Source organism: Microtus oregoni, unplaced genomic scaffold (assembly GCF_018167655.1).
Source record: "Microtus oregoni isolate MIOR12 unplaced genomic scaffold, Mior012 000067F_ref0000223, whole genome shotgun sequence".
NCBI lineage: Eukaryota > Metazoa > Chordata > Mammalia > Rodentia > Cricetidae > Microtus > Microtus oregoni.
This window is the reverse complement of record NW_024543974.1, coordinates 2,873,049-2,889,294: the sequence shown is the minus strand read 5'-3', so window position 1 is coordinate 2,889,294 and position 16,246 is coordinate 2,873,049. Positions and strand designations below refer to the sequence as shown.

General features: G+C 39.7%; 1 protein-coding gene across 1 annotated transcript in view; it reads left to right on the top strand.

Annotated features, from left to right (window-relative positions):
- Nucleotides 1-14,759, top strand: part of LOC121440431 (myotubularin-like) — a 119,429-nt gene extending 104,670 nt beyond the window's left edge. The window contains exons 12-13 of the mRNA XM_041641188.1: nt 3,416-3,592; nt 13,074-14,759. Coding sequence (XP_041497122.1) covers nt 3,416-3,592; nt 13,074-13,241 — 345 coding nt within the window. The 3' untranslated portion in view covers nt 13,242-14,759. The remainder of the gene's footprint in view (nt 1-3,415; nt 3,593-13,073) is intronic.
- The last annotated feature ends 1,487 nt before the right edge of the window (nt 14,760-16,246 follow it).

The following is a 16,246-nucleotide window of genomic DNA, read 5'->3' as shown; positions in this document are numbered from 1 at the left end:
ATAATCTTTATCATAACTAAGAAAAACTATAACTAACTATTCTTAACTCCATCAAAGACTCCAGAAGGATACAATATTACCTAAGCAAACAAGAAATAAGCAACTTTTAAACTCTAGAAATAACAGAGACGGCTCGCTGCCTGGACAGTCACCCAAAGTTTCTTTGTACCGTTGGAACATCCATCTTCAGCCTACAGACCCATGGTATCCAGAGACATTTCCATGAAGCAGAACATTTCAAAGTCAGTTCAGTCACTATCTGTTGTGTCCTGCAGAATGTCTCGCAGACTCTTTCATGAATCAAGAACCCCTAAAGATCATCTCACCTTTAGGCAAGTTCAGTAGTTCTCTCTCTGTGGGTTCTCTGTGTCCAGTTTATGCAATAGTCCAGGCAAGAAGTTTCCTGCCCAAATGGCTATCAAACTCCATAAGGATCCTCTTCTATGACCATCTTCTTCTTGAAGTAGATTGGTGCTGCCAGGAGCAGACGTGTCTCATTGTCATGAAAAGTCCTAAGTTATTAAAATATTTTAAATGCCATATTCTGCAGCCTTTGAGAGATATGAAGAATGCCTATCTGAAATATATCTCTATATATCTAGAAAATCTAAGTAAAATGACTACAAACTTGACTATTATTTATGATTATCCATCAACAACCTATATTTCCTAATTATACATTACATTTTAAAAATGAACTACACAATCACAATACCTTAATCAAGATCAGAAATACATATACATATGACAAAATTAACTGTAAAATCCATACCAATGCAAATTATTCATATCTATATCATATCCCCCTTTAAATGTAAAAGAACATTTATAAACAATATTTCGGGAACATGGGCGCAGTTTTTTCTCTCCAAACTGCTTCCTGCTGAATGGGGGCTCTGTTAATCAGATCATTTAGGGTGTAACCTGTGTACCAGGTTTATCTCAGTTGGCAGTTGAGTGAAGTAATTTTTTGAGGGTGTTCACAGGAACTTTTTGGGAGGTCATGGTCTATCATACCATATTGGGATAGATGCAGTCCACAGGGTCTGGTCCTCTGTGAAAACAAAAGAAGACCCTTTCCAAAGCATCATATCCTTAGACCCAAATTCTGAAGTCATACCCTCATGATATCCATTTTGGTTCCACTTGGCAGCCCATATAATGAAATATCTCTCTGTACTTAGCTCCTTCACAGTCAAAAATTTTAAAGAAAACACAATGTACATAATCCAGACTCTCTGTGAATTTTCCATTTTTACGTGGCTTATTTTTACTTTATTTCTCTTAATCTCTTAACTATCTGTACTCTGTCTCTTTAAAGACTTTACTTTTTTTATTTTAAACCATTAACTTTATTCTCTATATTCTTTTTTCTCTCTCTCTCAAGCCTACGTACATTCATCTAACAGTGTGGTCTTTTATGTCTGAATCTGTTTTATTGTGAATCTGTAACATTTTTTTTACTATCCAGGAGCATTTCTTAAAATGTTAAGCAGTTCTTAAAAACTTAAGTTGCACCATGTAGTGGTAATACAGTACTGCCTGTTTACTGCCAAGTCTAAACCTTAACTGCGCTGTTATTATGGTAATTACGGCAGTTCCTGCCTGAGGTCAGCACAGTTCAACAAGGAGCAGCCTCTCCTGCCTCAGATCCATTGGTGCCCCTGAGCTGAGCACAGTTCCAGGCACACAGCAAGTCCACATTGGAGCCACACTCAGCAGTTTAATTTTGAGACTGAGCGTGCAGCACAGAAACTCTTTTTATCCAAGTTACAACCAAATCTGTCACGCAGAGCAGTGCGCAGTCTGAAAACACATCTCTATATGTCGGCAGGAATCCACCATGCTCTTCAGCCTGCCTAAGCCTGATTCTGCCTTCTGCTTATGTGCAGGCAGGGAGCGCTGAGAGCACTCTCCTTCCTATCCCAAGCGGGAACACAAACATCCAGTCCCATAAAATCCATTGAAATGCTTTAAAGCCAGAGTTTGCACTGGCCGCACAGTCCCAGGAAGCTGCACTTTAAAATGATGCAGCTTTTTTTTCTGCTGCTGTTGCCGAATCAGGAAATCTCTCTACAGCACGCCATCAACAAACAGCAAAAATCTGTGTTAAACTCTGTTTTCTTCTCTGTTTAAAATTAAGCTCTCTCAGGTTTTTACGTGGATTTAGCCCATCACGTCTGGGCGCCACTCTGTTGAAATAAGAGCAGCGGGGCTACATTCACGGCACCCGGCCACCCACACGGCTAGCTTTACCCGAAATAATTACACGGAAACTGTATTCATTTAAACACTGCTTGGCCCATTTCTATCTAGCCTCTGCTAGGCTATCTCTCACACCTGGACTAGCCCATTTCTAATATTCTATGTAGCACAGCTAGGTGCGCTTACCAGGAAGATTCTAGCCTACGTCCATCCTGGGTCAGAGCTTCATCGCGTGTGTCTGCCCAGGAGCCGGGAGCATGGCGTCTCTTCTGAGGCGTCTGCTCCCAAGAGGAGAGCTGTCGAGTCTGAGCTCACTTCCTCTTCCTCCCAGCATTCTGTTCTGTTTTCTCCACCCACCTGTGTTCTAACCTATGAGAGCCAGCCAAGCAGTTTCTTTATCTTTTTAACCAATGACCTTCCTCCATCAGCTTGTCTACATAGAAGTGTTTTTTTTTTCAAATGGGGTTCCCGCCTCTCTGATGACCCTAATTTGTGTCAAGCTGTGATAAAACTATCCAGCACAGATCCCTAAAGCCAATGTAAAGTTTGAAGGAAAGAATCAACTCCACGGAGTTGTTCTCTGTGCTCTGTACTCGGGCTATGGCATCCATGTGCCTGCACTCACACATTACACTAAATACTTTTTCTTAAAGAAAGGGAAAATATTATTAAAATAGTCTGGTTATAGACCTAGTGGTCTTGTATTCAAACCCAAGTAGCACAAAAAAGGAACAAAGAAATCAAGTTGGTATGTAGAAGAGATAAGTGCATTCATTCCTATTACAGAAACACTACTCACAAAAGCCAAGAGTCGGATCTGAAATCACCTTAAATGCACATGGGCAGATGAATGAAAAAATAAAAGATGTAGCCGGGAGGTGGTGGCACAAACCTTTAATCCCAGCACTCATGAAGCAGAGGGAGGCAGATCTCAGTGAGCTCAAGGCCTTCCTGGTCTACAAGAGCTAGTTCCAGGATAGCTAGGGCTGTTGTACACAGAGAAACCCTTTCTTGAAAAAAAAAAAGAGAGAGCTAAACACTGGCTCTCAGCTAGGCAGTTATCTATGCAAATATCAATAGTGGATGTAAACACTCAGCTGATTTTTTTTTTTTTGCTATTGCTGGAGGATAATGTAAATGTGCCCTTCATTGTCACAGGCTGCAGGATGGTTTGCGAGTGTGTTTACCTTTCTGCTTTCTCTCTCTGTAGAAAGTTACAGAAAGAACAGTTTCTGTATGGTCGCTAATTAACAGCAATAAAGACAAATTCAAAAATCCCTTCTATACAAAAGAAATCAATCGGGTTTTATATCCAGTTGCCAGTATGCGTCACTTGGAGCTGTGGGTGAATTACTACATTCGATGGAATCCCAGAATCAAGCAACAAGTAAGTGAAAAGACAGCCTCGCTAGACTGAATGGGTCTACCCCAGCTAATATGATGCTATTTACTGTGCTGGTGGTTTGTTCGCAATCTAAGAACAAACATAATAAAGAAAACACTTGCTTTTAAACTAACTCTAATTTAAAATTGTTGTGAATTACTAAACCATGAATTTTGAAGTTAAACTTATATTTCTCTGCTCAAATGAATGCTGTAATTTCTTTAATCATAATGTAAGCCATTTTAAAACTCTAGAAAGTTTCTAAGTTTTCCTAGCTAAGGGTCTCCCCTAATCACCTGAAATTCTTACACATTATTAGAAGACTCTGTGCATAATTCCTCAACATCTTGTGCACTGAATATCTCTATATCTAAAAGAAAGATACCAATACACCAATAAGGTTAGTAAATTTAGATAGTTACTTATCAGATTATGTGGAAGCAGATTTTTCAAGTGAAAAACCTCACATTTAAATAAAGAAATTTCAAAAGGGGAAAAAACAGGAAAGGGGTAGAGATGGATAGAAAAGGAAGGAGATGGAGGGAAGAGATAGAGAGGAAAAGGGGGAAAGGGAGGGGAGGTAAGGAAAGAGACAGGAAGGAAGGAGAGAAGAGAAAGAAAGAGGAAGGGAGAAGAGGGAAGGGGAGGGGGGATGAATGGAAAGGGAAGGTAAGAGAGGAGAGGGAGGAGAAAATAAATAAATACATACATAGATACATACATACATATATGTTACCAAAGGTTTCTGTTCCACCAGGTTCTGCAGCCATTTAGTCCCAAAGAAACATACAGAGGCTTACATTAATTATAAACTGATTGGCCTATTAGCCCTGGCTTCTTATTAACTCTTATAACTTACATTAACCTATAATTCTTGTCTGTATTAACCTTGTGGCTTGGTACCTTTTATCAGCAAGGCAGTCTCACCGTGCTTCCTCTGCATCTGGGTGATAACTGCAGACTCAGCCTTTCCTCTTCCCAGAATTCTCCTGTTCTGGTTGCCCTGCCTATACTTCTGCCTGGTCTCCCCTTCTATATACTTCCTGCTTGGCTACTGGCCAATTAGCATTATATTAAAGCAATACAAGTGACAAATCTTTACCGGGTAGAAGACCACTATCCCACAGCACATATATACGTACATTCATTTCCATGGGTTTTCCCTTTTTACAACTTTACCCTAAACCAGAAGAAAATGCAACCTATTTAATAAGGCTCAGATGAAAAGTGCCTCTACTCCCGGCTTTGTTCTGAGTCTTCTAGTGTTTGTGGTAGTTCTTGGTGGACTTTTGCATATTGTGCTGTGGCACAGGGCATTGACTACCTGCACAGTACAGCCTTGCCAGAGCCTCGGCTGTAATCCCATTAGTAGTGGGCTAGGGTGGCAAAGCAGAGAGCTTCATTCTTGATGTCACTGGCTTCTCCACACTTGCTCTGGATGGACACCATCCTGTGCCTCACACTCACTGGGGAATTACTCATTTCAGCCTGTCACCCTCACTGTGAAAGACTTTTGTAATGAGGCCCTGTTAGAAGTATGTATTCTTTTGGGAAAGTGACAGGTGCCAGAGCTTGAGAATATTTGCCTATGTAGTTTGGAATTTGAGCAGTACTTTGAGGGAATATCCTGAACAGTAGTTCTGGCATTTAGAATGTCAGGTAGCAAGTGATGGCCATTACAGAACACATGTTTATTTTACAATTAAAACTATAAGATGGGCATGGTGGCTCATATCTGTTATCCAGCACTTTAAAGGCAGAGACAGGCAGATCTCTGCAAGTTTGACTCCAGCCTAGACTACATGGGGTGCTTAGGTCAGCCAGGACTAGACAGTGATACTCTGTCTCTAAATAAATAAATAAACAGAGCACATGTACACATACACGCACACACATACAATTACCTCTCCATTTGTACTTGTCGGAATTTGTGAAGTATAAGGAATTTTGGCTAATTCGTTTCTGACTATAAAGGTTAACAATGATTATGTGACAAGCCATTTGGTTTGGTACCTTTTGATTGGTTTTATTTCATTTTGCTGATGAGGCAAGTTTGAGGTGATGTCATCATCAGAACATTCTATAAAGTACCCCCATTCCATATTCTCCAAGGGTTTAGCAAAATGGAACTTGGACAAACAAGAATGTTCATTCTTTGAGGGAACTTTTTCTTTCAGACGTTAATTTCCTGTATATCATGGTCTATTGGCATCTGTTCAGAAGCATTACCTTCCCTGTGTAGATGTTTCTGACTTATAATATTCCTACACAAATTGATGTCCCTGGACACTTCATATTTTCTTCTGCAAAATACTGAGTATCCCTGTGTGGCCTGAACTTGGAGAATACAGGGATTAAGAAGAGATAATCTTTGCCCACAAGACTCCCCAGGATGGCAGGGGCACATAAGCTGGTGCTTGCAGCGCCCTCAGATGAAGCTGACAATAGAAGTGTGAGTTAAGTATGTGAGATCTTTAGAGATCTGCTTGTGTAGAACTAATCACATAGGACTTTCTAAATTTTATAATTTAAAACTGAATGTATGTAGTTAGGAGCGGTGGGCAGCGTTCCCAGCGCCCGGCCGCCTGCATGGTTAGCTTTACACCCAAAATAATTACATGGAAACTGTATTCTTTTAAACATTGCTTGGCCCATTAGTTCTAGCCTCTTATTGGCTAATTCTCACATCTTGATTAACCCATTTCTAATAATCTGTGTAGCACCACGAGCTGGTGGCTTACCAGGAAGATTCTTAACCTGCGTCTGCCTCGGAGAGAATCATGGCGACTGCTGACTCAGCTTCTTTCTCCCAGCATTCTGTTCTGTCTACTCCGCTGACCTAATTTTCTATCCTATTAAAGGGCCAAGGAAGTTTCTTTATTAAACCAATGAAATCAACACAAAACAGATGACTGTCCTCCATCATTTCCCCTTTTTCTGTTTAAACAAAAAAGAAAGGCTTTCACTTTAACATAGAAAGATTACATATAACAAAACAGTTATCAAGCAAAATTACAGTTACAATATTTATATCTATTTATCTTTTATCATAACTAAGGAAAATTATAATTATCTATCCATTCTTTAATTCCATCAAAGACTCCAGAAGGATGTAATATTACCTAAGTAAACAAGAAATAAGAAACTTTAAACACTAGAAATGACAGAGACATCTCGCTGTCTGGACAGCCACCCAAAGTTCTTTTGTACCATTGGGGCATCCATCTTCAGCCTTCAGGCCCATAGTATTCAGCAGACATTTTCATGAAGCAGGAAATTTCAAAGACAGTTTAGTCACTTTCTGCTGTGTCCTGCAGAATGTCTCGCAGACTCTTTCATGAGTCAGGAACCCCGAAAGACCATCTCACCTTTAGGCAAGTTCAGCAGTCCTCTCTCTGTGGGTTCTCTGTGTCCAGTTTATGCAACAGTCCAGGCAGGAGCAGCTTCCTGCCCAAATGGCTATCAAACTCCATAAGGAGCCTCTTTGATGCCCATCTTCCTCTTGAAGTAGATTGGTGCTGCCAGGAGCAGACGTGTCTCATTGTCATGAAAAAACCTAAGTTATTAAAACACTAAAATGTCATATTCTGCAGTCTTTGAAAGATATGAAGAATGCCCATTTAACTGAAATATATCTTTATATATCTAGATAATCTAACTAATATGACTACAAGCTTTACTATTATCGATGATTATCTATTAACCTATATTTTCTAATTATATATTACATTTTGAAATGAACTACATAATCACAATAGCATAATCAAGATTAGAAATATGCATATATATATATATAAAAATTGACCTTAAAATCCATACCAATGTAAATTATTCATATCTATATCATCTCCCCCTTTAAATGTAAAAGAACATTTATAAACAATATTTGGGAACATGGGCACAGTTTTTTCTCTCCAAATTGTTTTCTGCTAAATGGGGGCGCTGTTAATTAGGTCTTTCATGGTATAACTTTTGCTAGTTTTATCTCAGTTGGCAGTTGAATGAAGTAATTTTTGAAGGTGTTCACAGAAACCTTTCAGAAGGGCATGGTCTATCATACCATATTGGGATAGAAGCAATCCACAGGGTCTCATCCTCTGTGAAAACAAAAGAAGAAACTCCTTTCCAAAGCATCATATCCTTAGACCCAAATTTTGAAGTCATACCCTTATGATATCCATTTTGGTTTAGCTTGGCAGGCCATATAATGAAATGTCTCTCTGTACTTAGCTCCTTCACAGTCAAAAATTTTAAAGAAAACATAATGTACATAATCCAGACTCTCTGTGAATTTTTCATTTTTACGTGGTTAAATCAACACAAAACAGATGACTCTCCCCCATCAAATGTACTTAACCACTTAAAAGTTAAGTGATTATTCATTTGTGGGAACTAGAAAGCATTCACTGATGGCCTCCTACAGTATTCACAACACAATTATATACTACCCGTGTTGAAAGAGAAAAGAATATACAGCCCCTCCCCATAATGAGCTCTTAACCTTGATGAAGACCAGCCTAGCCTGTTCTTAAAGTCAGTCCTTGCTGTGACATAAAACTCAGTAACTGAATGTTAAGACCAAGCCCAGTGACATATAAACCATGTGACATGTATGGTATTTAAGTCATTTCTAGTAGAAGAGTTAAAAGGCATATGAATGTGAAAATCATTTGACTGTGAAAATGCTTCTTTGATAAGTATCCTATTCTGTGTATGTTGTGCTGAGTTTGATGCACACTCATTTCTAAGTGAGAAGTTCAGGTATAACATTTGAAGTCATTGAACTTTAGACTTCACTGCTTGCTTGTCTTTACATACTCTCAGAAATGGACTCCTCTGCTAATATTCTTTAACTGTTTTGTGCATCTATAGGTTAATAACTTCTGTGTATTTTATATTCATTACTTCACTGACCTTTTTCATTTGTAATCTTTCATTAATATCTTATTGCTAATAGTTTAGAAAACTCATTATAGTTATACATTCATGCCACTGTAAAATTAATTTTGTCACATCTGATTTATTTTTCTTGTCTAAGCATATGTGCTGATTCTAGTTGTCAAACTGACTCTAAAATTTAATATTCATAGGAAAGATTTTTTTTAGATAACCAAAACTGGGAGAATATCAAGGAAGAACTTGCCCTCCTATATGTCAAGAATTATATGACCCAGACCTGTATAAGATTGTGCTTGTCCTAATCCTGTAGTGGGGGTCCTCATATGCCCACCTCCCCTGTGGATTTATAGGCAGTCTACAGTAGCTGGAGGACAGTGGCTCATGAGTTCTTACCTCCTGCCCCCAAGAATTTATAAACACTTAACAGCTAAGAGAAGGGGCTCATGAGCTCCACCCCTCCCTGAGAAGTAATAGATAGTAAACAGTAGCTAAGAGGAGGCACTCTTGAGGCTCTGTCCCCCTGAAATGTAATAAACCTTTAACGGTACCTAAGGGGAGGGACTCATAAGATTCTCCCCCTCCTTAGGATTTATAAGCACTTAACAGTAGCTATGGAGGAGTAACCTATGAGGCCCTCCCCCCTGCCCCATCCCTGTGATGTTATCCTCAGTTAATGGTTGCTGGGGGAGGGGAAAGATGTTTTTTCATGTCTATCAACCACTGACAAGGTCCCCATGTTCCTATAAGCAACCCTAATTAAATTCATTGGGTCACCATGGAAAAAAAGGCATTAAAGTAGGAAGTGATGACAAGTTAGGAAGAGAAAAGGAATCAGCAGGGGTGGGGAACAAACAGTAGGATCAAAATATATAATATGTATAAAAATGTTATGATGAAACTATTTTATATAATTAGTGCATGATAACATGTAAAAACAAAAGTTGATATGACCTAGGAACAGATCAGCATGGCTGTAGAGATTTGGCATAATAAGAAGATGGCATTATTTAGTAAATAATGGCAGGATACAAAATTAAATGTCACACGTCCAAAAAGAACACCTAAGAGTCCCTTCCAACTCCTCTTCCTGCTGTCATCTTTATTCTAGTTACCCTATCAGGAAGCCTAAAGTCATCTTTGAGGCTTTTCTCTCTCTCACTGCACAGTCAGTGTGCCAAGAGGACCCATTTGGATGTCAAAATATATAGGTCAGAGGAAGGAGGACTGGAGAGGTAATTCAGTAATTAAGAACACTTGTTGATCTCTTCCAGCGAACCTGGGTTCAATTCCCAGCACCTACATGGCAGCTCACAGCTTTCTATATTTCGAGTCCTAGGGTATGCGAAGCCCTTTTCTGACCTTTGTGGGCATCAGACTTGCACATTGTGCATATACATACATGCAGACAAAATACCCATACATATATAAAATTAATACCACACAACACAAGCACACTCGCGCGTGCACTCACTACAGACTACAAGCAGTTTTCAGTATGCTTCTGCCATCACTTGAGGGTGAGCTGTGTGATAGCAGTGCACTTCTAGATGGACTCCTGGGGCCACCCTTGCTTCCTCTGAATCTGTCCTCAGCATGACAACCAAAGCAGTCCTTGTAAAGTTGACATCTAAGGACAACATTTCTCCATACTGGCTAGGAAGGTACTCATCTCATTCAGACTCAAGGACCAAGTCTTCTGGGTATTTTGGGGCACCCTGTACCTCTATTCTTTTTCCTGTCTCAAAAATCCTTTGTGAAACAGTTCTTTAGCCACATTGGCCTCTGTTCTTCCTTTATCCCTCTCAAGCCTTTCCCCTAAACTCAATCCCTTCTTTAGTGTCTCATTCCCAAATTAGACGGCCAGTAACACCATACCTGTCCGCTCTTCTTCTATCTTGTTCTGCTCTCTAGTATCGATCATCTTCTAGCAGTTGATAACTTCACGGATTGTTGTTTATTGTTGGCCTGTCTCCCTCTGCTGGAAGATATAGACCATGAAATCAGGCTTTCTTGCTGACTGAACACAGCCGAGCACAGAAAGCTAAGCAAAGGCTAGTACTGAGCAGCACAGAGTGGGTATTAGCTGCTACACCAAGCATGCTTGCCCTAACAGTATATAGGCTTCTTTGAAAATAGTACTTGGTACAAGCAGGGTGAAGAGGGCACTTTGGTAAAGCTGTGGACCCTGAGCAATACTGTTGAAAGTAGCAGTCCCTGTAGAAATATGGGGGCAGACACATGTGCAGCTGTATTCAACTGATTCACTCTTTGGAATCCCGCAGTAGGTTGGATTACAGTACTCCTTTCTACTTCAAAGGGTATGTACATAGATACATGCACATATATACATATTTATACATATTTACATATATACTTAGGCACTACAAATGTGACTGTAGTAGTCATTTTTCTTGTTGCTTTGACGAAAATACCTGGCACAACAACACAGGTTCACAGTTTGCGAATACAATCCATCATGGCAGAACAGACATGGTGGCAGGAGCTTAAGGCAGCTGGTCACAGTGGGCCCACAGTCAGAAAACAGAGAGGGATAAATGCTGACGCTCAGTCTCTTTCTCCTTATGATTCAGTCTGGGTTCCCAGCCCATAGCCTGCTGCCACTCTCATTCAGGGTGAGTCCTTCCTCCTCAGTTAAAGCTCTCTATAGAGTCTCCATCAAGACATACTGTGTGTCTTCTAGGTGATTCCTAATCCAGTCAAGCTGACATGAAGATCAACCATTGCTGTTACCTTATTTGAATAATAAGTATTTGCAATTGTAATTTACATTGGCCCTGGATTCACCAATTGGCATTCTCCTACCTAAATCAGAGGTGACGGAGATTTGCAGCGCAGGCGCAGAGGAGAGGAAAAGGCCATGTAAAGGCAGATATAGAGTAATATTTTCATAGGTGGCATCAGAAACAGGATTAGAACCAGGAAGGATTCCTAGTGCCTCTAGAGAGTGTGTGGCCCTGATGACACTTGGCCAGCAGAGGGTGAGTAACTTTTGTTTTAAGTCACCAAAGTTTGTGTTCGCTTGTTAGGGCAGCCACCAGAAGCTAAGTAAGGCATGGTCTTACTCCTCAAGATTCAAGATTGCTGCTCAGGAATCCTGGTCGTATCACATGTCTGATGCTAGCAGGGCCCATTCTCAGCTTTTAACAGAGGTGCTCACTGTCACAGCTTCGTTGGCAGTCACTACTTGGTTAGACAGTTCAACGCAGACTAATGCAGGGCAGTTCTGGAAGCTACTATATGTGCTAAAGGAGGGCACTCTTACAGGCTTTAGCTTTTCTTTCTTCCTGTTTCATATGCTGCTCAAACTTTCTGGAAGCCACTTCTGATGGCCTTGGAACATGAGTCTCCCGCAGAGCTCTTCTCGTATACGCCTTCATCTGGGTGATCATCACCTAAGTATACACCTTCATAGAGATTCATTGAGCTGGACGTTTTAAGATGTGTGCACTCTGGGATTTATATCTCAGAATAAAGGCTTACAGAAATGAACATGCTGAGAAGGATCCCATTGTGCCTTTATGCCAACATCAGTGCCCTGTTGACTGCTGAAAGAATGACAGTGGCACGGACTCACAGTGCCCCCCGAACAATGCTAGAAGAGCCGTACTGAGCATTGCCTGTTTCTACAGAAGGGTTGATACAGGCACACACAATTGACAGCTGGGCAGGGGCAAAGTGGGAATTGACCTCAGTCCAGAGGTTGTGAGTGCTGCTGCACTCAGCTGTGTGTTCATTCAGAGAGGAAGCTCATGGGAAGATGGACTGACAGAGCAGTGCAGACACAGACTTCCATGGCATATCACAGCCTAGCCCTCAAGTTGGCAGAAAGTCTTAAGTTCCCAATTCTTGGTGAAAACGTGGAGCAGGAGCTCCAGGCCATGGCCACACATCAAGGATGATTTGGCAGCATGCAGTGAAGTCAAAGAGATTGTACTCTTCTCTTCACAGACCCTAAGCCTAGGAAGATCCATCAGCTATGTGCGAGAGTATATATGTAGGAAGACATTCAGTAAACCAGTGTATGTACCATTGAGGGGCCCTAGAAATTGCTGAGTGCCCTTAGCATGGGCATGGCTGTGTTCTGTAAGTGGGAGTCAGCAGTGACAGAATTTAAAAGCACAACAGTGAGCCAAATACAGTTTGCTGGACACACAGTGAATACACAGCGCTATCAGTTACATAGATTTTTTTTAAGAATATAAATTATTACTGTAATGCTTTTCTGGATCCTCACCTCTAGGAAAAGTGTCACAGGTCTACACAGACAAGAGCCTCATGCCAAATTGTGAAGAACTGTCCTGCAGAATGAAAGAGGACAGTGGATCTAGGGATGGACAACATAGAAATCTGCAACTGTGTCTGATAAATGCTTAGGAGTGGCCATGCAAGTGTGAAGAAGTGTGGCTGTATTCCTCAGTGGTAAAAAGCTAACTGTGTGTTTTAGGACTCTATGTGTCCATGGTGCAGTCTGTACGTCAGTTCTTGGTAAAGAGGGGTTAATATGAAGGCGGTGGGCAGATGGCATGGCTGGCATCAAATATAACATGTATATGATTCTTTGTAGCAGCCAAACCCAGTGGAGCAGCGTTACATGGAGCTCTTGGCCTTACGTGATGATTATATCAAGAAACTTGAGGAATTGCAGCTCGCCAACTCCGCCAAGCTTTCTGACCCCCCTGCTTCACCTTCCAGTCCTTCACAGATGATGCCCCATGTGCAGACTCACTTCTGAGCGAATCACTGGCACTACACTTGAGTTCTGGATAAGGGAAATAGTTGACTTTCATTTTGAGCATGTGTACAAAATAGATTTCAAATATCTGCCTCCATTTAGAAGTTGAACTAATATCTTAGACTCTTGAGTATGTGCCTTCTGTAATACATATTATAAGAACTCTGCAGTGTCTGTGTGGCAATCAGAAGAAATGAGTCGAGAGGGGGTTCTGGAAAATCCTCACTATTTTTTACAAAGCACTTTTGCGAAGATAAAATTTAATTTATATCTATATAAATGCTACATATGCAGTATATATTTTGTGGACTTAATTGAAACATTATTTTAAATCCAAGGGGGAACTGTGTTTGTAAATGGATTTTCCTCCAGCTGCTTACAACAATTGCTTTGGATTATCTAAAATGAATCCAAATGGGAAAGATGGGCAGGACTGCCAAAGCCAAATTGCACTCCACTTCCTCAGCAGATTCAACGAGCAAGGCGTTGAAATAATTGCCAATTTTTATACCACCATAAGTGGTAATGTAAGAAAAAAGATGAGCGTTTCATCATTTTGAAATTTTGAAAATAAAAGGTTTTCCCATCATTTTTTCAAGAGAAGCATATTTTTATATTTAAAAAATGATGTGGTTTGATTTTTCTCCTTAATTTTGCAAGCTCTGCTTTCTAAATTCCCCCAGGAGCTTGTCTGACACTGAGTCATACTCAGGTTGAGGCCAACCCCATATATAGCACTGTGTGAGGATGTCAGCTGCCTTCTGCTGCTTAGGTGAATATTTTCGCAAACACGCCTCTAGTCAGTGCAGCTTATCTGCCAAAGTGTAGGCTTTACCATCTTGGATGGAAGAGCTATGGCTAGAGCGTCTTTTTTTTGTTTTAATAATGCCCCAGGTGTACATTTTTTAGTGTATTCTTGAAAGTATTCTGTTTATGTATCTCCGTTTAAATGGTGTTGGGTTTCTCTTCCATGTGCATGCATAAAAACTGGTTCTGCACATTATTACTTGAAGTACTGGGCAGTTTGCTTTTTCAGGTTTTTTTCATTTTGTTTTGTAGTATGAAATTTTAAGTGCACAGTTATATCCAATATCTGAACTAATTCATTTAGTAAATATATTTGTTAAAGCTAGAGTTAAAACATTTAATTAATGTTCTACCATGATTTGTAAAGATTATTTATAGTTAAAATGGTTTTGTTTTGGCAAATTAAGAGAGATTAAATTTATCTTTGTAAATTATTTTATGTCATAACTTACCAGTCTACCAAATAAGACATCTCAAATATAGTAGTGTAATGTATGGATTTTATAAGTATAAAATTTTTTATTAGATATTCTTTTGCTTTTTGTAAACGCTGTAAATATTTCATAAATTAAAAAAGTGTCACTTCATAAAAGGAAAAAATGCTAATACTAATAGCTCAAAGGACTTTGTAAAATTTCATGGAAACATTTTCATGACAATGAATATTTAAGACCTGCTGTAATAAATATATTTAACTGAAACCTAACAGAATATCCAGGGATATAACTGTGTGTTTTTAAGATGTGCATGGTGCCCATCTTTTTTGCTTATTTTCTTTTGCTGGATCAATTTCACATGCTTATTTTTTTATCATAGTAGCAACATTTGCTTTCTTTTTTGGTTGTTTGACCAAAAGTCACATATAGTTGAATTTGGCCTCCAGCTTAACTGAGGCACCAGAGCTGGCCTTGAACTCCTGATCCTCCTCCCTACATCTCACAGTCACACACTGTCACAACCAGCTTACTTCCATTTCTGGTTGATAAATGGCCAAATGAATTTACTATTGATGGGCACACCTGGAGACCTTAAGGAAAATGCACACTGATGCCAGTTCACCTCACACATACATACACCTGGAACAGAGGATAGAAAACATCTCACCTTGACAAGGTAGTGGAAGTCCCTCTGTGAAAAAAATGAAAATGGAGTCTCCAGACTGTCCTAATGCAGCTGAGGATGACCTTTGAACTCTTGATTCTCCTGCCTCCACTTATAAAACACTAGGATATGCTACTATGGCCAATTTTTATTCAGTGCTGAGGCTGAATTTAGAGCTTCCTATATTTAGAGACTCTACCAGCTAAGCCACATCCCTAACAGCAAAGAATTTGCTGATGATGTATGTATGCATGAAGCATAATCACTGAGGATGATTAAAGAAAACTGCCTATAAAAACAAAGGTCTAGAGCTTCAAGTCAGTTTACATTTGCACCATAGTAAAATGAATAAATAAATAAATAGATTTGTAGGGTGGAGAAATCCAGAAGTCTAATGGATATAACATAGGGACTTGTAGTTGCTAATGTATTTGAGATTTTCTCTTAGAATAGTTTTAGGAGTCTTATCAAAAGCAGGATAACTATGAGATTTTCTTAAATATGATAACCATCTCTATGAATCTGTCAAAAACCTACTGTGTTCCTTAAATGTAAGTATAGAAGAAATTTCTTAAAGATTCTGTTTTTTTCCTTTTTTAAAACAAAAAGGAACTAAACCACACCTTTCGTCAGAAATATACATAGAAGACACAATGAGAGGTATTATGCCACACTCTTGTGTCACAACCCTTGTTCTGCTCCAGGAATTGACCCTAGGGCTCAATAATTACTTTACCACTTAGCCACAGCCCCAACTTTGAAATGAGATTTTACTCAGTTGCCTAGGTAAATTTGGGACTTTACAATCCTCATGCCTCTGCCTCGTAAATAGTTGGATTATAGGCCTTTCTCCTCAGGTCTGGCAATGTTACAAATAGTTTAAAAGTCTGCCAAATCCAGAAGCATTGGCCAGTGGGAGCTCTGTGTAATACTTTGGAGAACACTTGGTATTACCTGGTAAGTCAAAATGGCGCCCTTTTACGTGGTATTTGTACTGTTGAAGAATGAGAAAAATGCACACCATTTTCAGAGAAGCATTGTGGCGTATAGCCATAAACAAGCTAGAAATAAGTATCCAGCTACAGTGAGCCAGATAA